The sequence below is a fragment of the Manis pentadactyla genome, chromosome 1, assembly GCF_030020395.1.
Source record: "Manis pentadactyla isolate mManPen7 chromosome 1, mManPen7.hap1, whole genome shotgun sequence".
Classification (NCBI taxonomy): Eukaryota; Metazoa; Chordata; class Mammalia; order Pholidota; family Manidae; genus Manis; species Manis pentadactyla.
In genome coordinates, this window is record NC_080019.1 from 204,023,884 (window position 1) to 204,049,891 (window position 26,008).

At 35.6% G+C, this 26,008-nt stretch overlaps 1 protein-coding gene across 5 annotated transcripts in view; it reads right to left on the reverse strand.

Moving 5' to 3' along the window:
- Positions 1-26,008, reverse strand: part of PPARG (peroxisome proliferator activated receptor gamma) — a 119,359-nt gene that overhangs the window by 51,423 nt on the left and 41,928 nt on the right. The window contains exon 1 of one of the 5 annotated variants that reach the window (XM_057506558.1): positions 13,982-14,127. The exons of the other annotated variants lie outside the window; for them this stretch is intronic. Coding sequence (XP_057362541.1) covers positions 13,982-14,063 — 82 coding nt within the window. The 5' untranslated portion in view covers positions 14,064-14,127. Of the gene's footprint in view, positions 1-13,981; positions 14,128-26,008 lie in introns of those variants that run through there. 5 annotated transcript variants of the gene reach the window in all.

Genomic DNA, 26,008 nt, shown 5'->3' on the forward strand with positions numbered 1-26,008 from the left:
TACATCAAATTTATAAAGGATAAAAATCTCATGGAAAAAGCCATTTATTCGATGGCAAATTAGAATAAAAAATCTGTAACTGAATTAGTTTCTAACAAGAACAATAAACTCTGAATTCATCAAAAGATTTAAGGACTAGTCTACTTAAGTGGGCATTGTATCAGCCCAAGATTTTACATAATAAATGCAAGTATATGCATTTTATTTGTTCATTTTTTTGCAGGGTGCTGTTAACAGTGAAGGTGAGTGACAGCCAGTATCATGTTCGATGCCCTGGGTTTGAATCCTGACCTGTTTGTCAGTTTTGTGATCTCTTTATAACTGATGATCCCCATCTATAAAATAGTATTATCTACCTCATTTAGGTGTTATGAAGATTAAATTAGACAATATATGTAAAGCATCTAGCATAGGGCAAGACAATAAGTACTCAATAAATGTAATTGTTGGTAGTAGTATTAATTTTTGTACCTATTAGTAACCAGAATACTAGAATCATATAAAAGGTGGGCTAAAAGCCTCTAGGAGGCAGGAAGAGGAAGAAACACCAGCACAGTCCTATTGTTCAAATAGGACTACGCCTAAAACAGATGTCCTGTTTTAAAGACCTCTGGAAAAGGAGAGTCTACAGCTTCTCTTGGTTCCTCGTTCCAATGCTTAATGGCTCTTTGTAGCCAGGGAAGTCTATGTCTTATTTGGCATTTCCCCAACGGTGTTATACATATGTTATAATGTTCCCTTTAAAATAATTGAAAAGAAAAAAAATTCTGGTGGGCAAATAAATTTAGGAAATGCTAGGTCAAGCAAGGCTAAGCAGGTTTACTGCAGGACTTCTTAGCCTCATATCTCGTAATTCACGAGAATATACAAAAGAGTGCAAGGACACAGTAAGCAACATTTGAGAAGTTTAACATTTGATGGACTATCATTTGTGAAATGGTGTTCTAACCTACGTTGGAGTTATGACTTTTCACCTTCTAAACATATAGTTATCATCCTCTGCTTGGCTGCCCTTTACTGTATGTACTTGAAGAGTGTTACTAAGTTGTCCCACAGGTTTTAACTTTAGAAAGACTAAGGGCAAGGATTTATGTTGGTTAAAAGAACAACAACAAAACTCAAGAGAGAAAGGATTTCTTACTTAGACCACACAGAAAGAAATCATTGTAAAAACGAATGCTCTTTTGTAGAGACTAGCTTCAAAGTCTCTAGACAGTAAAGAAAAAGGATCCCATGTAAAAGATCAGGAATCAGAATGGCATTGAACTGCTCAATAGCAACTTTGGAAGCTAGAAAATCTAGAGCCATATCTTCAAAATTCCAAGAAAAGAACTATTTCCAACTCAGAATTTTATACTCAGCCAAACCATTGCTTGAGTATAAGAGTAGAATAAAGACATTTTCAGAAATATAAGGCCTAAAAAAAAAAAAAAAGTCCTCTCCCCTGCTCTCTTTCCCAGAGTTCTACACCAGAACAACAAAAAAAATATGGGATCCAGGAAACAAAGGATCTAAACACTGGTGAGACGAGAGGAAGACCTGAGACAGTAGATGCCAAAGCTTAGAACAGAACAAAAGGACAAAGACAGCCCATGAGATGACCCAAGGAATCAGAATGAGAGATGTAACTGACCACTTTGAGAGTTGTTACTTCTCAGTCAGAGAGTTAGAGAATGAACTACTGATAGGTACACAGAAAAGGAACAACAGCAAAAACGAGAAATTACTGAGTTAAAAAAATATATATATGTGTACACATACACACACACACTCTAGAAAACAACTGTTCAAGATAGTCAATAGAATTATAGTATACTGCCTGGCTCCACTGTAAGGAGCACTTTCAAAGTTACTATGATGTAAACACAGACAACTTATTTTACTTAAAATTACAGATAACTACATTGTGAGGATGGGGGAAGGAAAAAGTATGTTTTGGGAAAAGAAAGTGTGGTGGTAAAAGGCTAGATCCTTATCTTCTACGGTAGGTTAGTGGGTAATGAATATAATTTCTAAAGTAGAGGCCTAAGCATGTTATTTTAAAGATATGTAAGTAAACACCAGGAAAAATGCTTAAAAGAGTTAAAAATCATTGCCTCTGAGGAGTGGCAACTGGGTGTGGGACTGGGACCTGTTCTTGTTCATTAAAAACCTTATACTATTTGACTTTTAAAACTATGTACAAGTATTACTTCAATAAAAGTAAAAATTAAGTTAAATATCATTGAATTGTAATATTTTCCCATGATTTCACCTAACAAAGGAAATAAATATATTTTGCAGTTTCTCAGTCCTTTTAAAAGGAATTATTAAAGCCTGGAAAAGTAAACTCTAATGTAAATAAGTAAAATAAAGGAAAATCAGAAAATATTTTTATTATTTGACCAATAGATGACTGTCTTCTTGACTCAAGCATTTAAAAATTAACTCTATCAATTCATTTATTTTCATTTCCTGGTGTCATGGATGCTTGTTTAGTAAAAGAGGAAAAAGACTCTGGATCCCATTAGCAGAAGTACAGTTTAATTACAGCTGACCATTTTTAAGTACTTATTATACAACAGGTATTTTAAGCACTTATTATATGACTGTCCCTTAAAACTATTACATATATAATTTTTAAGTTATTAAGTACAAATGTATAATTTATAAATGTACATGCAACATGTAGCTTACATATGTAAATGGTCCTATGGTTTGTATAGTTATAATTACTGCCCAACAGATTGAAAAAGATAGAAAGAAAGAGGGGGTAAGTGATTAGCTCTATGTCACACAGGTAATAGGTATGGGAGCTGGGGTTTGAATTCTGTTGTGGTTTCTCTGCATAGAGAGCCTCTTATTTTGGACCCCATGAATTTAAAAGAGGGTCATAAATGGATTCTTTGGTGTGTCATTTGTTTCTTCAATATAAAAAAAATACATTTTCATTCTGTTGTCCACTTAAGATTATATTAAAAACCAAATCTAAGGCTTATGTGGTTGATTCCCCATCGACACTCTCACTGACAGCCTTGGCAGAGGTATGTATTTGTATATGCGCATTTCTCTATAATAAGCCAGAAGGTCTCGTAGCAAATTTCAAACTCAGATCAACAGAAGGCATATATATCATCAGCTTTAGAGAAGACCACGTTCACTTGTGCTTTTTAAGAGTTCATCTTCTCTTGCATAGTTTAGATAGCTTGCTCAATACAGTCCTGAGGTATCAGGAGACAGGAAAGATTACAGGATCATGCCCTCATTCATACTTTTCATTTCTTCTGCTTCCTTAGCTGGAGATTCATATCTTCTCATGATGGTCAAACTCAAGCTTGGTTCTTCTGCTAAACTTAACTGTACATGTTTCTAAAGGGATATCTACTAATAAGCTAATCAGGACTAAGGCTAAATCTATTGAATAGTTAGTTGTTCTCATTTAATTGAAGGTGCTACTTGGTCTAGTACATACCAGTAGCAAGTGAAGAATGGTGCTTAGGTCAGAAACAGGAACTGGAATGTTTCCCCCTGGCTAGCTCCCTGTCCACATTTAGGTTTTGGCTTTGTGATAGGGGAATGGAAATGGGACAGTGGAGACTGAGTAGAAAAGAAAAAATGAAAGGAATGCTCCAGAAGTTTTCTATTCAGAAGTAACTATTCAGAAAGAGGGAGCCACAAAACCTCTGGCAAAGTACTCTTTCTCTTTGCTGTGTCCACCTCTCAAATATTGTAAAGGACCTCTTGCAACCAGGAAAAGATAGAGTGGGGAGGTGTTTTTAAATAATGCTTTAGTACCGAAGCACCTCGAATAGCTTGAAATTATCAGAGGGGAAAGGCACTGTCTTAGAGTTGTTTAGTCTAGCAAAATCATGTGATATACTACGTTTCTGTTTACTCTTTTGTTTTCGATTACTGTGCCAAGTGCTCAGTGAGAAGACAATGGTCTCAAGATAAACAAACACTAAGAACAAAAGTATCAAAACAGATGGCTAGTGGTTATGACTGATATGCACTTTTCACTAGCTATACTATATACTATTTTAAAACATATTACAATGTGATACTAAAGTATCCATAGTAAACATTTTTCATATTTTAAATCTTCCTCCTGAGCTATTACAATATTATCAAAAAAATTCTAGATAAAATCACTTGATATAATACAACACCCATTCATGGTTTAAAAGAACTCTTAATTAGGAAGGAAAGGAAATTTCATTAATTGTATCAAGAATATATAAAATAAATAAACAAAAACCTAAAGTAACCATTATACTTGATGGTGAAATAGTTAAAGATTTCATCCTGAGATCAGGAATGAGATAAGGATATTACCTATCACTTCTTTTATTCAACACTGTACTGGAATTCCCATCCAATGCAACAGGGGTAAAAAAGACACAAAGATTAGAAAAGAAAAAAAATAAAAGTACATTATTCACAGATGGCACAGATGGCATAGTATAAAAAAATAAAAATCATTACAGTTAATATGAGAATTCAGGAAAGTTGCTGGATATAAGGTCAATATTCAAAAATCAACTGTATTTCTATAAGCCAGCAGCAAATAGAAAATGACATTTTAAAATGAATTTTACAATAGCATCAAAAACATCAAACACCTAGGGCAATAAATCTAGCAAAATACATATGAGATCTCTACACTGAAAAGTTAAAAACATTATTTAAAAAAATGAAAGACTATCTAAATAAATGAAGGGATATACCATGATCATGGATTGGAAGACTCAATATTACAAAGCTGTCAATTCTCTTCATATTTAGCTGTAGATTCAGAAATATCCCAATCAAACTCCTAGCATTTTTGTGTGGAAATTGACATGCTGAGTCTAAAATTTATGTGGAAATTCAAAGGGACAAGAATAGCCTAGGCAATCTTGAAGATAAGAACAATACTGGAGGATTTTACTCCAGATATTTAACCCAATTATAAAGCTATAGTAATTAAGACAATATATTAACTAATATATTGCAAAGATAGAAAAATAGACCAGTGCAACAGAAGAGCAAGTCCAGAATCAATCCCACATGTACATGGTCACCTGGTTTATAACAAAAATGTCACTTCTGTGCAGTAGGGAAGGATAATTCTGTCAATAAATGGAGCAAGTCAACTGAATATCCATATAGAACAAAGTCAATCAACTTTGCACCATACACCATACATGCAAATCAATCTCATGTGGACTGCATAAATGTGAAATATAAAACAAAAGAGCTTTTAAAACAAACTAGAGAACACTTTATCAACCTTGAAGTAGGCAAAAGGTTTCTTCAACAGGATATAAAGAGCACTTATCATAAAAGAAAAATCTGATAAATTGGACTATGTTAAGATTAAAAACTGATTATTAAGCAAATGAAAAAGCAATACACAGAGTGGGAAAAGATATCTGCAATGCATGTATCTGACCAAGTATCTTTTAGAACTCGTATCTAAAGTACTCAATATAAAAATGGGCAAAAGACTTGAACAGGCACTTCAGAAAAAGGGATAGCCAAATGAAAAACATTTATTTTACAAGTTGCTTAACTTTTTAGTCATCAGATAAAGGGGAAAAAAATTATAACATGATACTAACACGTACCTACTAGAATGGCTAAAATGAAAAAGAGAAAATGCCAAAGACCAATAAAATGTGGAGCAACTGGAACACTCAGACACTGATGATGGAAGTGTAAATTGGTACAGCCACGTTCAAAACTGTTTGGTAGTGTCTCTCAAAGCTGAATACAAGTATATATCTAAAATAAATGCTCATTGAAAGATCTCTGCAAGAATATTCATAGTTGTACCATTTGCAGCATTGGAAACCACTGAAAACCCATCAACAGTAGGATTGATAAATATATAGTGATGTATTAACACAGTGAAAGATTATATAGTGATGAGAATGAAGCACAATTATACTCAATGTGATTAATCTAACAAGCAAATGCTGAGCAAAAGAATCCAGGCACAAAAGAATAAATAATGTATGATTCCATTCATATAAAATTCAAAGTCAGGCAAACAAATGTATGGATTAGAAACTAGAAGAGTGGGCTTTTGGAGTGCTGGTATAGTTCTGTTTCTTTAATTGAGTAAGGGCTAAAGAGGTATGTTTGTTCATGAAAATGATTCACTCACTTTTCTCTTCACATGCTATACTTCAGTACAAAGGTCAAATAAGAGAGATGTCCATGAGGGTCTGGGAATGTGGGTTGGCAGAAGATAACATGCAGACCAACCACATTGATTTTTATTGTTAAGCCAACAAAAATTCTTCCATTTGTGTTAAAATGATTGTTACACAATTTCTAGGGCATGCATTTAAGAATTTTCCTATTCTGAAGTTATAAAACAGTACTAAAATTCATCTTAATAAACTACCAACGATTTTTCTAACTGGCTTCATTGTATAATAAAGGCTAAATATTCACCCAAGGTCCTCAAAGCCGTGTAAACAGGGCAGGAAAAAATTCAAAAGGTACACATTTTATCTTAAGGAGTATCAAAAAGTTATGCTTTAGGTATGTGTGGCTTATATGAAAGGCCTATTCTGCTTTATAAGAATCCTGCAGCTTTTAACAATGCAGAAAATCTTTTTCCAAATACTAATGCCCGCATCTGGGGTACTGCGTTTGGAAGTTAATATGTTTGGATCAGTTAACTCATCTTTTGAGACATTCCATTTAAATGAAATAAGGTCAGTAGGTTAAATCCAAGATACCATTTTTATGCTAATTAGTTAACTTTTCCTTGTGTCAACTATCTATTTTACAAACCTTGCTTCTTGGAGGATTATGATTATATTTAACTGTGATGTTCCTCTTCCCAAGACCTTTCCTTGTTTTACTTCAGCATTTTTCTTTCTCAATATCTTAATCTCAGTACATGCTCAATCAGTAATATAAAACCCAAACCATCTCAAATCAAGATAACCAATTACTTAATCCTTTGTGCAAGGTATTTTTCAGGCTTCACAAGAAATACATTATAATGTAGTTCTTGACCTTGAGAAACCTAACAAGATGAAGGATGTTTAATAACAGAAGGAAGTATACAGACCAAACTAGTGATTAGGGCAATAAGTGCTCTACAAATGTAGAAGAGAAAGAGACTCACATACTCTGAAATAACTGGGGACAATTTCGTGGTAGAGATGGGTTTTGAATTATGAGGGCCCAGTGGAATGATTAGAACTTTCACTGTTATTGATAAAGATATTCTAAGGAAAAGATACTTGTCTCTGTCACCTAGCCTGCCCCTTATATCACCTGGGTTTGCTTAAACAATAATAGCTAAATGAATATAGGATCCAAGATGATTAGATTTCATATCAGGACATACACCTGCAAATTGGATTGGCTTCTCCCAGGTCATTTGTTTGAATCTTGTAATTGGCTAGAGATGTGGTTTTATCAATGACAAAGAGATTTCTTTGCAAATGGCAAAGATTTCTATGTAAATCTGGCCATATGTAACATCAAACTCACACTTTTGGCTCTTACGAGCACCATATTTTAATCAACTAAGCAAACTTGCCCAGACAGTCTATGTAATAGGTCTTTAATTTTAAAAGCTAAACTAAAGGCAGGGTTTTAGATAATGTGTAAGACAACAGAAAAGTCATATCCAATGATCTTACATTAAAATTATTTAATTGCTAATGCAAAACAAAAAAATAATAATGAACCTTTTACTTTTTCCAAAAGAACTGACTTAATTAAAGGAAGTAAGGAGAGCCATCATGTTCACATGTCTGGAACATGCAAGGGATACTGCCATCCTGCTACTGAATTTGCCACTGGCTCTTTGCCAAAACAAGAAATTGAAGCTTGGTTTCCTTCTTCTGGAACTAAGATTAATAATATGTATCTATCAGATAATATCGACATATTCTGGGGAAAAATGCTAAGGAAAAGACTGTACGAGAGTAAGTCATAAATCTGACTTAATTAGCCATGGTTGTAGAAAATTTTGATGGCGTGGATAATGAAAATCTGTATTATCCCAAAGTGGTAACTTCCATTTTAAGAGCAAGAATACAAAATTAACATTTCTTGATCACCTGTTACATATCAGGCACTTCCTAAGTGCTTTATATATTCAATATTAATAACTTAATCAAGTAAGTTACTTTCTTAGCACTGCTAGCAAATAAATCTCTTGGACGTTGACAGCGTTTCCAGAACACTGGAAATATCAAAAGGTATGCAGACTTGTGAAGCCAGACCTTTGGGTAACTCACAAGTTAAGATATTTGATTGGTATTCAAATGATATACTAGTAATGACATTCAAACCAATGGAAGGACATGGTGCAAATAATTCTAAATAACAGGTAAACGCAAATATATTTGTACCTGATTTTTAGCATATATAATAATTGTTGTTTTACATTAGCATTGTTTGAAAAATAATATTTAGTACAAACTTTTGTTTCTACATACTAAACATATTCTAGGACCTGATCTCAGGTGTCGCCAAGGTACAGCAGGAGATCAGCTTCGTAATGAGTTAACAAGAACTTATTCGATACCTATTATGTGTTAGATGCTTGTAGAATAAAGAAGAGAATAAAACACGGGTCTTATCCTCAGTGTCTATGTAACTTGGCTTAGGAGATATAGAAAACAGAAAATAATTATCAGGCAGTCTCTAATTAAGGGTTCAATAGTGTGATACAGACATTGTAGGATTTTATTCTTCCATTTTAACAAGTATTGATGAGCCCTGTTATTCATCAAGCACATTCTAGGCATTTGAGATATATTGTGAGTGAGCAAACTAGACAAATATCTCTGCCTTCATGGGGTTAATATGCAATATGATAAAGCAGACCATAAATAATAAATACAATAAATAAGTAAATTACATAGAATGTTAGAAGATGATGAATGCTTTAGAAATAGGAAGATGTAGAACAGCGGGAAGGCAGGCCAGGGGTCAGGACAGATGATTCAATAGGCAGTCAAGGCAGTCTTCACCAGACGGTAAGATCCTAGCCAAGATCAGAGGGAGCTGACAAGAAGATAGCAGAGGGAGAGGGTGCAGGGAAGGACCAAGAACTAAAGTAAAACCACCAGGGCAGGATGTGTGTAGAATGTGGGAGGGACAGCAAGGACAGGGTGGCTGGAGAAGAGTGAGCAAACGGCAGAGGGACTGACCGGGCGGAACAGGGCTGTGGGGCGGACTCAGGCTTTTGTTGTGAGTGAGGAGCCGTTGCAGGGTGCGGAGTTCAGTGACAGATCTGACTTCCATGTTAACATCATCTCTCTGGATGGCGGGCTGAGACTAGATTGTTGGGAGGTAAGGGGAGAGGCAGGAAAACCTGTCGACAGACTGGGATAGCAATCCAGGCAAGAGATGTGGGCTTGGATCCAGGTGGTAGCAGCGGAGGTGGGAAGGAAACATACTCTGAACATGTTTTCAGTTCAGAGGAGACGGAGAACAATTAGCAGTAGTGTATTAAGAGAAGGCTTCACGGTGTAGAAGTTACTTAAACCTGACCTTGAAGGATAAGGAGGACTTGAAAAGGTGAAAGAATTAAGAAAGGCATTCCAGGACGTGATAGGCCTGGTGGCAAGAGTGAATTATTGGTGGGACTGTGAGATTAGTCCAATTACAGAAAGGCAGACCAGTCTCTGGGGTTGTGGAGCAAAATAAGGGGAACCAAATTATAAAGAGCTTTGAACAAGTAGATGATCAATACATATTAGAAAATGGATAGGTTTTGAGGACCACTTATCTGGACTTATCTGGCAGACTTAATTGGATGACTAAGAGTCTCTCATTTAGAAAGTCAGCTAAAAAGCTGTCCAGAAATCCTGGCATGAGGTAATGAGGGATAATTCACATGTAGGTAATTCAGAGTTGACTGCTTTAACTGTGTAATGCAAATCACTCGCCACTTGTGGGGACCTCAGTCTTGTATTGGCAATCTCTTACTCAAATAAAAATTATATGGGTCTAAAAAACTGTGTACTCAAACAGCCACATGATCTTAATTCTGACACTATTGGAGTTGGGTTTCAGTTGCTATCAGATATATGTGTAATTTCTGTGTCTAAACTGGTTACAGGAGCAAAACTGTTTCTACAGAAAAGGGTAATCTAGTAGAGGTTTATAGAGACTTAGTTCCATTCAAGTGAGTCTGATTCATTTGCTATCACATATTTTTGAAATATTCAACACCAGTAGATGGACACAAGGCATTGAGTAGGCAACTTCTGAATTAATGCCTAATTTAAGAGTGTCCAGAGGAAGCTCAAACAACAGAAATTATGCCAGTTTTCTTAGCCTAATACAATGAAGAAGTTTACCCTGCTTAGATTTTGTCTGACATGAAGAAAGTGTACTTTACAAGGAGCTATGATTTATAAATTTTAGAATTTTCTTGGGGTTATCTTATTCAAAGTAGAAGGGAGAATGCAGAAATCTATGACAACCTCTATTGGAAGTACAAGCATGGTTGTCCATTTAATGACCCATTTTTAAAACTGTAATTAGCAGTTCAAATGGATAACAGCTGTCAGGTAGCTTTTAAGACAAGTTGAATCCCTTAGGGATGCTAGGGGAAAATAAACTTGAAAAATGCTGTGTTTTCAGTAGCACAGAGAAGGCAAATAGTGGATCTGTGGCATCTTGCTGCACTGATGGACAGTGACTGCATTGGGGTATGGGGAGGACTTGATAATATGGGTGAATGTAGTAACCACATTGTTTTTTCATGTGAAACCTTCATAAGAGTGTATATCAATAATATTGTAATAAAAATTTTTTTTAAAAGTGCTGTGTTTTCTTGTAAGCATCTAATACAAGTGACATTCATTTTGGGGGTTTCCTATAATATATACTTTGGGAGGGGAGTAAAAGAGAAATGACAGTTTTTGGAAAAACAGTAAGGAGATTCTCAGAGCCTAGAAACCTACCAAATCTGCTAAGTCTCAGTGATCAGAAGAGATTTGAAGGGTTAAATCAGAAATAAGTGATAAAAGTAGAGCCACACTAAGGAAAAAATTAATATAGACAATAGTGCAATTCTAAAAAAGATCCCTGAACTGTTATTAAATGTGAGATTATGAAATTCAGAGCTGTGTCAATAACCTAAATCTTCATCATATAGAAAACACTATAATCTAGCACAGGTTTTTCCTCTGCATTCTTTAAAATGCTTCAAATTAAGGATACTCTATGTCTTCTGTCTATAAGTGATATCCTATCTACAAGGCCAAACCAATAAACTGTACAGAGTGCTTCAGATGTGCTCTCACAAACATTATCATTTAATCCTCACAATACTCCTGTATTTTCTATTAGTATATATGGAAATGGGGCAGAGAGGGTAAGTGACTTGCTTGAATTCACATAGAAAGCATGTGGCCAAGAGAAGACTGACAGTTACGTCCCCTGATACTGCATGAGTTCCTTCAAACTTCTGGAAAAGTTGAAAACCTTGGTCAATTATCTAAATGCTTCCAAGCATACAGTTGCCTGGAGTCACACAGACACAGCGTAAGTATCCCTCAGTAAAAATGGCAGGCAATGAATCACTCACTCCTATCTCAGGAGAGACTCTCGTTTCAAAGGATCATCTATTGCAGCAGTTATCATGTCTCTAAGGCATATTTCCATTGCTCAATCAGTTCCACAGGACAAGTGTGTCATCATCTTTCAATGCTCTGGTGCAATAACTTAAAGAATTCACACAGGACTAAGTCTGGCACTAAAAGCTGGAGGCATATTCCCTGACTTTGTGGAAGCTTCCCTTCAATTCTGCCAATTTTTACTAGTGGAAACGGTTTTAGAGCCGGCATGGGGTTACTTGGGGCTGCTTGAGAAGCTCATGAGGAAAATAGAGAGGGAATAAAATCAAGGGGCTCCCGGAGATCATGGAGCCCAGGAAAAGGCGCAAAAGTCCTCCGTGGGTATAGTGACTACATACAGCAGACTTTTTAAACTCATGTGCATGAGTTAAATATAGTTGGACATGGGGACCACTCACACTCAACTAGCCACTTTTTCTTTAATAACAGCTCCCAGCTACTAGCAAAAACCCCATTCCATTTTGCCTAAGATGAGGAAGAAGCACCTAAATTGATTATTGTGTCAGGCCAAATACAAAAACTCTACAGTGTTTCTCTCTGCCGGCCTCAGATGGCTGATGATGATCATATTCCCAGTTTATTGTCAAGTTTGTTTGCCTGTTTGTCTCAGCAAGGATGGAGTAAATGTTTAGTGGACATCTACAAAATACCAAAGTTAACGACCGTAGGTCTTTGGTCTTTGGGAATGTACCTTTTTAACACAGAGAAATAAAACTTAAGAATAAAAATTAGAGATCACGTAAGACAAGAGTTAAACTATTGGAACAATATGCAATTTCCTATTGCTAATAACTATTCTATACTGTGTTAATTAAGAAGAAAAGTACTGAGTTATTCTTTTTGGGGGGGGGATTTGCGACTCAAAAAAATTAAACCCAGGGCAAATTCAAGGCATAAAAATAGAGAAATTAGTACAGGATGAAAACTAACTTGAATCATATAACCACCCCTTACCATAAACAGTTCTTGTCCCCTGTCCCCACTCCCCTAAAACAGTTAACCTAAAATATCTATCACACTGCATTCTGGACATATTTTTTTCAAATAGATAAAACTATCAAATTTTGACTCAAGAACTATTTCACAGTATAGCTAGGACATTCTGACTCAAGCTAACTTAATAAATGGAGAAAGATAGCAGTAATTTTTACTGCTTGCAGAAAAACAGAATAACAGACTTCTATATAATACAATGAAACTAAACTCCCATTTAGGAGGCTCAGACAATAGAAAATACACATTGAGCCAAATCATCATAATACAATGAATTAGTATTTCAGGAAATATTTTCTCTTAATTTAGAAAAGGTTTATGTTTTAAAAAAATTGTGATTAATATGCTCAAACTTCAGGCTTCCAGAAAAATTAAAACATAAAAATGTAAAGCCATCCATTTCGACAATTAAGAGACTTAATTTTAATGCTTTAGCACTTACATTATAAAACATGAATCACACCAGTTAGCACAATGTATTTTTATGTGGCATCCATGAGAAGAAAAGATAAATAAAACAAACAGATATATGGAAATAAATGGGAAACAGCACAAAACAGAAGAAGCTGTGCTAAGAAACTCCAGTAGAAGGAGCTACAGAAATTAAAAATTTACAGTTTTGTGATGGCTGGGAAAGAAATGCTGAAAAATAAGATGTCTGTTTGAATCTTACATATCCAAGTAAAAATAATAAGTAATCATTTATTTAGCATGCAGTAAGCATTTAGGGACCTCTCTCTCTTTCTTATTAATTTATATTTTAGGGGCCTCATTTTCTTTATGTGTAAAGATGAGATGCTTAGAACAGACATTCTCTTAGGTCCCCACAAATGTCCTACAATGCATTAGGCACTACATTAGGTGAATGAAGAAATACAAGACTATAACCTGGTCCTACACTCTGGAAGCTTACAATTCTTTGGAAGAGATAAAATGTATCCACAAATTTCCAAGCAGTTTTCAAAGTGGAACCAAAATGTGCTGAAAGGGTTTTCAGAGGAATAAAAAATGCTGTAAGGGATGAAAACTGCTATGAGAGATAACTAACATATAAGACTAAAAGGAGGAAAAGTGACACTTTAGGTATTCTAAAAAGACCTTAAAATGAATAGGAGTTAAAAAATATATATATATATATATATAGACCTTTAGTGCTTAAAATTCAGGGAATGGGAGCCATGCACAAAGATAAAATGTGGGTGAGTTTAGGTTTCTTTTGAAAAGTCCTGAATATGCTTACAAGTAAACACTAGAGCATCAAACTAGCATTAAAATACTGGCTTATACACATTATAGTATTAGAACAAATATGACTTGGAAAACAAATGACAAGAGCAGTTTTACCCTTCCATAGATGCCCAAAGTATCCCAAAAGCCACATCTGGAATTGACTTTACCTTGTGAAGTGCTTGCAGACAGTGGATCAGCGAAGGAATTGCTTTCTGGGTCAATAAGAGAATCTCCCAGAGTCTCTCCCATAGCAGCATGGAATAGAGATTTGCTATAATTCACACCAATATTTTGCCTACTTCTTGCAAAAGACCAATCCGTTAAGAAAAAGGCTCGTGGTAGCAGAACTTGTGAACACACCAATGAGACATCAGTTTCCAAATATTTGGGAGAGGTGGGAATAAGCCCACGTGGGGCCAGGCCTGAGCTGGCTGGCACCCTCCTGTTAGACATCCAGCTGTGACACATGTTGCGTCACAATGCTGTTCGCTGCTTTGGCAAGGCTTGGGGCATTACAAGGAGAGCGTTGCCACACCATCTCGCCAGTGATGCACGTGTTTGGTGTCTTGTGAGAGGTGCGAGCTGTATAGTATTTAAAACAATCAGAGCAAAGAGATTGTTCAGTATGCCACTGCTTCTTAAATGGAAAACTTTAAAACCGAGTTTTGAGATACCCAACAAACTTATTAGAACAAAGTTTTTTCTAGTGGCCTGTTCCTGGTTGAAATTCTTATCATCTTACCTGAAGAAAACTTTTGAATTCAAATATGTAGTCCTGGGTTAACATTTGCTATCAGCATGCCAGTGAATTGTCATATTTAAGGCATGAATTCTACTCCTTCACAAAACACAAATGATACTGATGGCCACCCAAATTCTACAAAATGAAATAGCTGAGGGAATGAAGATCGGGCCTGACAGGGCTTACATTTTATGTATAAGAGTTTGCTTTGCAAAAACTTGATGATCATGACTTGTTTCCTGGTAAAACTGTTAGACAATACCAACATAATGAGTGCAAAATTAGTTGATTTTTCCCCCGTTGGTATCGTGTATCTTATCATCATGGTTATAATTTACCTACTTAAGATTAAACAAATTCAGTGCTTTTAGAAAATAATAGTTGATTTTCTTTAGTTACAAAACAAAACAAAAACAAAACTTATGATTCTGTTTACCCATCTGCAGCGAATGCAGCAATGTTGCATCAGTCAGTGCTTGAACATCAGCTGATGTTTAAATGATAAATGCCATGTCCTAATAAAAAAGGGGGGTTCTCTCTGAGAAGTGTAATGGGTTAGCAGGAAAAAACAGACTTACACAGATAGGTTGGCGAGGAATTGTGGACAGTTTTGTAATCAGGAAAAAGCTGGCTTCTTGCTCAAGGCCTTTGCCCTTTTTGGCACGGAGAAACGCTAGCTAGGCCAAACTTGAAAAATGGGAGCAAGTCTCCACTTGTCCCATAAATGGCCTAACAGATTTGCAGTGACTTGTGGATTAACATAAGATGCCCCCCCAGGGCAATGTATCAGATGGCAATAATTCTCTGAATTACACTTGTCCAATATTCTACACTGAATAACTAGACATCCTGCAAGGGGACCAGCAAAAGTTTCCTCATCAATCATAGGGCAACAGCTTGGTGGGAAAAATACTTACTGGATCGCAATAGAGCAAAGTGGAGAGTTGGGCAATTACATCATTTAAACACCTTTAAAAACCAAAAAGCCTTTATTAAGGTAATTCAAGTTACTCTGACAACTATAGTTGTGGAGAATTAGTTTTATCTATGTTCAATTTGAATTCTCAATAAAGGAGTTTCTCGTTCCCTCTCAATACTGGGAAATTTCCTTATATTACAGATGCAATGACATACTATTTAAGGTGTGATTAATCCAAGATTCTTGGTTGAATTTATGATAGATCAAACTAAATTATAAAACTCAAGAATACATTCCTTCTTGTCAATACAAAAGAACCATAATTTAAGCCCCATTCTGCCTACAAATACTCCTACTTAACATCCCAAGATGTGTCTCAGTCTGGAGGGCAAATTTCATGGTTATTCCTCTTCAGTGGTAGTATCTCACCCAATTCCCAATGATCATTTCATTGCTGCCCTCAGATTTCAAAGTCTGTCCAACTTTTTAAAACTTAACAAGTTTATTACAGTGTTCTTAAGATTATGGCAGATTGTAACAATGAAAAAATTGGCAGAATGTTACCACTTTAGAGTGAAAGTCTTTATAGTCTAATACTCTGTTAGTAAGATGAGAAAATGAGGCTCCCAAAACAAGTAAATTCCCCAGGTTAGACAGCTAAGTGGTGACAGGGCTGGAACAATATAGAATCTAGGTCTTTAGGGCTCTGATTCTCAGGCAATTCTCCTCCTGGCCTTCACCAACTTCTGCTCTTAGAAGTGTCTAAGTTGCTTTTATAAAGTAGGCACCGCAGGGGTAGAGTATAGGGTGAGTTAAGGGGAATACATGTTAACATCCAAGGACTATCAATGAATAACTGCTCTTCCTTCTTCAGTACCTACGGATATGAAGGGGTTGTGAGGACTTTCAATGCCCTTCTTCCTCTCAGTCCTACAGTTCCTCAATTATGATGTAGCTCATTCACACCACATAATTCTATTTGGGGGTCTTCTTCGTTTTGTTTCTGAGACCAATAGTCCAATTACCTTGTTCTCAAGTTCCGGGATAGTCCCTTTACTCTTTGGGCAATACACAGATCCATTCCTTCTATCAACAAAGGGTATAATTTCTGGATTCTTTACCTGTTTCTCCTATTCTCTTTTTTCTTGGACACCATTCTATTTGTCTATCTACTGTGTAGCTAGACCTTCTAGGCCTCTAATAAATAGTTCTCATGCTATGCTTAACTATTCAACCATAACATTATTTTTAACAGCTACTTAATCCATAGCACCTGAATCTAACAGCATCTACTCTCACAGCACTGAACCACATTCTGTCATCCCTTCTCCCTCTAGATTATATCACTTGGAAGCAAAAACCTGACCTATTCATTATATTTCATTTGTTCATTTGTTCAATAAATATTTTTGACAATATATCACAATCTATTGACAGGTGCTGGCTTGGTGAAAAAGATGGATGTGTTCTTATTTTGAGGACTTAAAAAACAGTCAATAAACAAAAACTACAATTTTGACAAACAGTTTTGAGCCTGGCACATAGCAGACTCACTAAATGTTGTTTAAACTTTTGACAGCATATCAAACAATATAGAAAGACTCCCAAGTTACTAACAAAATACTTATACAGTGTGGATTGTTTAATCATTTTTTTATGTTAGTGATAATATTTTGTCATATCACACAGTAGCCCTAGGTCATTTAAGAAATAACTGTTCATATGGACATTAAAATGGAGAAAAGTAAACTGAGCCTATCTTATTTGTGTCTAATTAGGCAGCTGCTCTGTCCTTAGATATTGAAAAGACTTAACATATTTTCTTTTATAGCTATCCATTCGGCATTCCTCAAATATTCCTCAAATACCTACTGAGTACCAGATGTTATTCTAGGCATTACTAATCCAAGGTTTCTATCCTTAGTGGGTTCCCATTTAACTCATATATATATAGTTTATATTTATCAAAATTATTCAAGTATACCTAAAAGAGTGATCTCTCAGCTTAATTAACTTTGAAGTTTAATTAGAATGATATCAGAATATATTTGCTTAAAGTCATTATTATCAGTAGATAATATGTGATCTTATGAGAGTTTTGATGTGCATGTGAATTTCTCTGTCTTTAAGACTTTAAGATTCCCCAGTGTCCTACTCTTGATAATATCAAAATCTGATGGATATTGTAGTAAGATGCATACATGAGTGTGCTGGTGAATGGGACTGTAATGTAAGGTCCTGGAGTGTTAGACCACAGCTAGATGTTTTGTACACCGATCAGTGATCAGTGTTATGCCTCTGAAGGTACCTCTATGTAGAAGCCTGCTGCTTTCCATCCTCCAGAGAACCTCCTTTGCAGGACAGTCCTCAGTAATTTTACAGGGAAAGAGGAGGTAAAAGTCCACCTTCCTTATGCACTCACACAAAGCTAACTCAGCCTCTGTTAGTGAAGGTTGTAAGGCTTTGGGCAATGTTAGAGGTTGAGAAGAAGGTCACCTCTCTTGGACTTTGGCGACATAGGGGTATGGACATGATTATGGGTGCAGTACACACCCTCAGCAGGTGAAAGAATGGGGATAATTAGGAGTGATCATATAAAGAGGAAGATGGAAAAGTTTATTTAATTCTATCCTAGTTTATGACATTTGAAAAAAATGGACACTTTGGCATTTGAGAAGGCTACTCTTTGGTATTTAGTCTTCAGTGTTCCTTAGAGAACCTATCTTTGGCCAAAAGAATCTGAATATTACTCAGCCAAAAAACTCCCCAAATTTTAGTATATTTTAGGAAAATGCAACCAGATTCATGACAGCTGTGAATGATTCAATTTAAAAAAAGCAAGAGAATGTCTAAAATTCTATAGTTAATAAAACCAAAAGCTTTATTCAGTGTTTAGAATGATTTACATCAAATAATTCCATGAAACAGAATATTGAAAATATTTTTTGTGTTACATTACTCTTGAAAGCTAATTAAAACCTTGCTTTTTTTTTGTTTTGCTATAGGTCAAATTTAGACTTTATTCTCTAGAATGAATTAAAATTTTTTAAACTGCTTTAATTGCTTTCTCTTTTATGTAAGCAAAGCTATGTCGGTATTGGCACAGAACAGTGTACCTAATATTCTTTTCTTTCGCTGTAATTTCATTTTAAAAGTTGCTTTGCTGAATGCTACAAGGCTATGGGCACTTATGCTAGCTCCTAAAAGGTTAGGAGCCCCTTGAGAGAACAATATCGAATACCCCTTTGGGTCCCTAGCGCCTAGCGGTGTCCCTAGTTGGCAGAAAACACATATTTATTGTTTTTGTTGATGGTGAGACCAAGAAGGAACAGCTGCTTGCCACATCTCTGTCACGTGGATCGTGCAGGGGGAGTTTAGAGACCTAATGAACTGACAACAGCATCAGTTTTCTTCCTGTTCCAATGAGACTCAAGTTACCTGATGGTACTCCAAAGGAAGCCAGAGATAACTGCTCACAACCAGAATGACTACCTAAGCTCATGCACCTCTTCCCAGAGCAGCTGCCTTTTCCTACTGCAATTAAAGTTGGCTTGAACCTCATCTTCCAGTGGTGGTTGCATCGATTCAGGGTTTCTTCACAGTCACAGGGGACACAATGTGGGAGAAATGACATTCCAGTGGGACACATGCCTTCTAGAAGAACAAACGATGCTGCCTCCTAAGATGTAATTCCACCACAGCCTTCGCAGCAAGCCCAGTATCACCATGGAAAGAGATGAAGGCTGTTGAAAACATCTGTGTCATTTAATTTTTAAAGGCAAAATCCACTCTTTAATCAAAAATTGGTATTTGGTCCAGATTTTCAGAAAGTAATGTATTTTCATTTATTTTAAACTAACATGCCATTTTGATTTAAAGAAAAATAACTCAATGAAATGATGCTAATGTATAGCCAAAATCTCCAGTAGACGAATATTTCATATTTGAAAAGGTCTTTTTGATCCTGAAGCAGTGTGGTATATGAAGAAACACCCTAACACTGGAGCCAGAAGCCTAGGTTTCAGCTTCTTAGATGGGTCCAGACACAGACCTGTTGTGTCAACTTTCTGGGTTCACAGTTCTCATCACTAGAGTGAGAAGACCTTTCTGCAAAATAATAATCCTTAAGGTTCTTTTGGGTCCTAATGTTGAGATGCTTAACAGTATGCCTGCAATTAGTTTATTTAAAGTATAATGGGAGTTATGTATACTGTATTCTATTCCTGGTCTACTCCTGAATTACTATTTCCTTTTTTTACCTGGCTAATTGGGTGAGCATATGAAAGGCACTTTTGTCTGGAAAAATAAAGTCCAACAGTAAATTAAAAGTCTCCAAAGAAACACCACTTGAAAAAAACTTTTTCTTTTTTTCCCTTCAAAAGTTAACTTGTCTGTAACACTTGAAAGAAGAGTCTAACCCACCCAACCACTTTCTAGGGATCGACTGAACAGTTTCCAAATTACTGTACCTTTGAGCCAAAGATGTCCTGTCTATAAACTGTGTCAACTTGTCCTTGCACACAGTATCTGAAATTCTCCAGTAATTTGGTTTGTAACGTAACAGGATACCACGGGCAGTATTATCAACTGGGGCATCCTAAACCTCTAAACCTTTTTCTTCATTATTCAGATTTCATCAATTAATTTTTCAAAATCAATTATATGGAAATTGCCTCAGTAACATATCCTATCCCTGGTGAACCACACTAGGAATCCTGAAGCAAGCTTAGAGCCACAGAGTTCTGTGCAGGTTTGGTTTATGTAACATTAGCAATTTACCAATTGGCAATTGTACTAAAGGAAATATATGGACTATTGAGACCACAGACTCACATAACCTATTATCAGGGAGATAAACATATCTTAATTTTTTTCATATAAGGAAAATGGGTCCCAGAAAAATGAAATGACTTGCTCAAGGTATTCCCTAGATAATTAGTAGCAAAGTCTGAGGCAGAAATCAGGTTTCTTCATTCCCTATCCAAAGCACCAAATTGTGCTCTATTTCATTAAAGCAATGCAATAAAATGTTCAAATAAATTGTTCCAGTCCATTATCCTTAATGCCAACAACCATGTTAAAAGTCTATCAGCATGAAGTATTTGTACTATGATATGATTCACTTGTGGATGAATCACCTATGAGAATGGCATAATTCAATCACAGAGTTTGGAGACAGTACTTTCTATGAAGTAAGTACTCAATAACAACTTGGTAACTAGAATTTGGTAATATGTGAACAATCAGTTCAGGAATTCCTTTTCCTAACAAATGTCCTTTAGCCTCATTTTTAGATTCTTCAGGAGTCCTAGTATTCTGGAGTTGTTCTGGTACATACAGCTGTCTTTTCTAGTGATATACTTCCTTATTAGAAAATAATAAAATTCCTATGTTAAAATTCCCATAATCTCCATTTTTCCATTTTAGTAAATTTTCATTTCAAACGATACCCAGCCCACATCCCAATTTCCCCAGTTGACCCCAAATGTTCTGGTTTGTTCCAAACCTGAATCTAACCCAGGATGATGAAATTCATTTGGCTGTATGTCCCTTAGGTCTTTTTAAATCTAGCACAACCATCCTCCCCCACACCTGGCTTCCCTTAATTTTAAGGCCACTGAATAATTGAAGAGATAAGGCCAATTATCGTGTGGAATCCCTCACCCTTTAGATTTTCCTGGTTGTTTTGTTTTGTGGTATCATTTAGCTTGCTTTTCTATCCCTGCGTTTCCAATAAACTGGATGTTACACCTAAGGATTTATGGGTTCAAGTTAAACATTTCTGACTTGAGTGTCACAAAGATGATGTTCTATACTTTCTGTTTCATCACATCAAAGATATCTACATGACTGACCTTTAGTGATGCTAAGATGGGTTACTAATTTAGAATGATAATAGTCTGATCACTCCCTTGTAAGGTTACTTTTTTCTCCTTGCGACCAGAAAGCAATCTGTATGCCATTATTTGGCATTAAAAGGATGTTCAGTTTTACCCTCACTCACCTAAAGATTTTAACACACTTAATAATCTTTTCCGGAATCAATACTTTTAGTTTATGAAATCAAGTTTTTCCAATTCTATCATACCTTCCATACTAGTTAGAAGTGTAACATTTTTCTGTGAGGTAGAGCTTTCCTTTGGGGACTAAAACTGTGGGGATACCCTGAAATACGGTTTCTACTGCACAGGCAGAATGAAAGCTTAATTTGTTCTCTGTTATTAAAAAGGTAGTTATCTTTAATACCAAACTTTCTTGTTGAGGCATATCTGTTTCTTCTGTTTGTTGAGTGTTTATATCATTAAATACTTAATATCTAAGTTTTTCTTTTTTCAATTATTTTTAGGGGCTTTTATTTCAACTTCACTTGTCTCTGTTTCCCTTGGTCCTATGACAGCTACATCCAGGACACCCATCCCCTGGTTCTTTAGGTGTCTAATCCTTTTTCTTGTTATTGCATATACGAAACCACTTATCAACCACTAATAATAAAGGTAATGCTTCAGTTTTACCTGACACTTTTCATTAGTGGGGCTTTTCAGTTTTTAGAAAGGGGTTATTCCTAAATTATAGGGGACAAATAGAACACAAATTAAACTAGTTCTTCCAAAGTAATGTTGTGTGTCAGCATAGTTTCAGGAAGAGAGTCTAAGATCCCTGACAGGTTTGTGGACTAATTAAACTACATTCCAACCACCTTGTTTGTTCTTTGTATTCCAGAAGTGTTTTTCTTCAAATATACTGAATTCTAGGAAGTAAGAGGCTATGTTTTTATATTTACAAACATGAAGCCCATTTAAATAAACTTTTCATTTTAAACGTTCAGAAACATCTTTATAAACACAAAGAGAATGAGAGCAAGACCAAACATGAAAATGGACAAGAAATAACTTTTCCAATTCTAGAATAAGTGCCACCCCCTAAAAATAAAAATAAAATTGAGTCTTAAATGAGTCCTCCTAATTATGTCTTTATTTATCTATTGCACAGTCAGATGAACAACTCAAAATGCCTAAAGTCATTCTGGGCAAGTTGACAAGCATCCTACACATTGAAATGAGAAACGGGGAAAAAGGCCAGATTGCTTAATTGTTACTTGGGAATTCAAGGAGGTGGACAAGCCAAAATATTTATGGAGACCAAAGAGTACAACTTCTTCCTTAGGCAGCAGGAGAAAACAATGGGCCAGATTTTCATTATGTATGATTTTATAGGGATGATTCCACTGTATCGTCCATTGTTCCTTTCATGTACTGCCTAAAGGGGAAGTGTGTGGTTATCAATGGAAGCACTTCCCTGACAGTTACAGAGGATGAGGGCATAGCCTCTGGGAGATCAGTGAATGATGGGACATTCAATCTAGTATGGAACTTTCAGATAAATATTTTGGGAATATTTATCTAAAAGCCCTATGCATTAATGTGAGGAAGTTTTAGTGACCAAATAATTAATGCAACATGCAATATGCCAAGCTGATGAAAGGTTCTTTGAAAAAGAACATTTCGAGTGGGGAGAAGGGATGGGATGGGGTGGGTGGAGATGATACAAATAGGCGATTGAGGTAGGATACGGTATTCACAGACAAGGATGAGACTATAATCCCTGCAGGAATCTTAGAGAACATGAATTTGACTCCCTCTTCATTTACAGAGGGGGAAACCAAGTCACAAAGAGGTTAAGTGACTTGCTCAAGGCCTTGTCCAAGATAATGGCAGTTAATGACAAAGTCAAGCTAGACTCCATGTTATCTTACTTACTGAACCCTCTTTCTCTAGTTCCACTAAAACAGTATTTTTTTCAGATAGGTCTCCTTACTCGGAGGGAGAGATGTATAGATATATATTCTTAGGGAGTTCTAGAAAAAAAAGCCTTAATGAAGATTTTTTTCTGCCACAATTGTATTGAGATATATTTTACACCTCATAAAGTATATTTCACATGTAAAATTCAGTGAATTTTAGCAAATCCACCGAATTTTGTAACCATCACTATAAATCAATTTGTAACATTTTCAACAATAAGATCTCTCATGCTGATTTACAGTCAATCCCAGTTCCCACCCCCAATCCCAGGCAGCCACTTTTCTGCCTTTATAGAACATATAAATGGAATCCTACAATATATGGTCTCTTGTGTGTGGCTTTTTTCACTTAGTATCATGTTTTTGACATTTATCCACATTGCAGCATGAATCAGTCATAAATTCCTTTTTATTGGGGAATCGCCTAGGCTAGGCTGTGTATGAGAAACTGTATTTTGTCTATTCCTTTAGTTGATGGACATATAAATTGTTTTCCATTTTTAATGAAAAGTATGTAATTCTGTTTTCAATTTTTCATTTCAGTGATATAAAATTTGCAAACATTCATCATTTGGGATTACTGGAGATCTGGAAAATCTGGATGATTTACTTACAAGTAGGTTTGGTGCCACACGTCTGTATTCAGGATTTCACTGGGGCCCAGTATTACTCCTTTAGTTGTGGGGGATGAATGGCAGAAAACATTTTAATATGTAAATGATTCATTTGCATTAAGTGAAGTTCCACTGAGACCCAGTAATGCCACAGGAAGGACTGCTTCACAGCAGAATCAACACAAGAAAAGCTGAGGGATGCCATTGCAAGAATGGCATTAAGTAGCACAGGGTGTAGAAATCCAAAAAGCATGTGTCGTAGCAGTCATTTCCATTTTGAACCGTTAATTTGAATGTTAAAAGTTTTGTAACTTGCTATTTTGTTTGTTTTGCTTGTATATGAAAGCTACAATCATAAAAAAGTTTATGGCTAGCTTTGCACCTATTTAAGTTACATTATAATAAAAGTTGTGTGAACACTGAGAATGACAAGAATTTTTTTCCTTCAAAGAAGTCTGTACTTTACTGAGGTAATACTAAGATAACAGTATAAAATAACTGAATCAGACTTTTAAAGAGTTTCTAACCTTTTCATTTTATAAGTAAGGAAAAAAACGGGTGACATAATGTGAAAAACGATACAACTAGGTAGTGATAAAGCTGGATCTAAAACACAGGCTCTTCAACTGCCATGGCTACAAAACATTTATTCCGAGTTGTATATTGCTAATCTCATTGAGCCCACAGTCACTTCACAAATAAGACATCCACTGAGACTAAGACATGAAACAGACATGATTTTCTAAATCATATTTTTATACCAGTGACTGAATAATGATTATAATCCAAACTTTAATTCAGGATCTAAGATCTGGTATTCACATTGTTGCCATGAGGAAGAAAGAAAAGATGTTTTAGCTAAATTCAAAAGTCAAATGGCAGAATGGTATACTTGCAAAGAAGTAGAAGACTAGGGCTCAATATTCAGTTCTGCCCCTAACTCTGTTTATGAACTTAGGCAAGTCATGACAGCTCTGGTCTTAATTACCTATTTTAAAATGAAGATAAGGAAAGGAAGGTATAATAGATGACTTCTAACACTTCTTTTCTTAGCTCCTCCATTTAATGAATTTTAAGAGTTAAAATTATTCATCCATTATAAACTCTTGTCCCTAAACAGAATCACACCGAACCTCTGCATAGGTTAATAATATTATTGTATAATCTTCCCACACCCACCCACTCACCTACTTTATTGTTCACTATTTCCTAACATGTAGCTTTAGTGCTACTCAAAAGGATATATCTACTTGCTGCTATGTACCTATGGTACATAGTAGTTGCTCAATAAATGTTGAACGGATGCATTAACGTTTGAATAAATGTACATATTCCTATTTTCTGCTATCCACTGAGCCTTGTTTCTGGTTTCCTGATCTTAATTTATGCCCTAAAACTTAATGTTTTTCTTGATTAGTGCAAAGCAAATGTTCTCTGTCAGCCCATTAGTTCTTACTCCTAACGACTCATTGTACATAGAGTCAAAACTAGGTTTTTATACCTAAGTTGTTTCATGTATGTTTGTCTTATTCTCCATGTATATTGTTAAGTCCTTTGAAAACATGAGAAGATATGCCTTTTACGTCTTTTATTATTATTCTTAGCATAGCAATTAGGTGTTTAAGATTTGACTGATTGATTGTTAATTCCAAACAGATAATACACTGTCTTTTCAAAGGCCTTCAGGAAAGTATCCTACTCCAAATGTACATGTCCACAAGAAGCTCAACCCCCTTGTTTTTATTTTCAGAAGAAGCTCTAAGAGAGATGGCTACATTCTTTGAATACTGTCCTTATACAAACCCAAAGACCATTATTCAAATACAACCTTTCTCTTCTTTTACCTTCTTTTCTTGGATAAAGAATCAGTTTCTCATAACTAGTTCTTTAGACTGGATTCAGTTTTTGGTACTTGCAAGTTCTAGGCTAACTAATTCCTTGAGTTGTACGTAAAGAGTCTTGGATGGGAGGACAGGTTCTAATCAAGTCCCTACTATTTACCAAAGTCTTTGCGTAAGTAGCTGGGCATTTCCAGGCTTCAATTCCCCGTATGTGAAATGGGAAGTAATTTCTGCCCTGCCTTACAGGGATGTTATTAGGATTAAATATTTTACTATA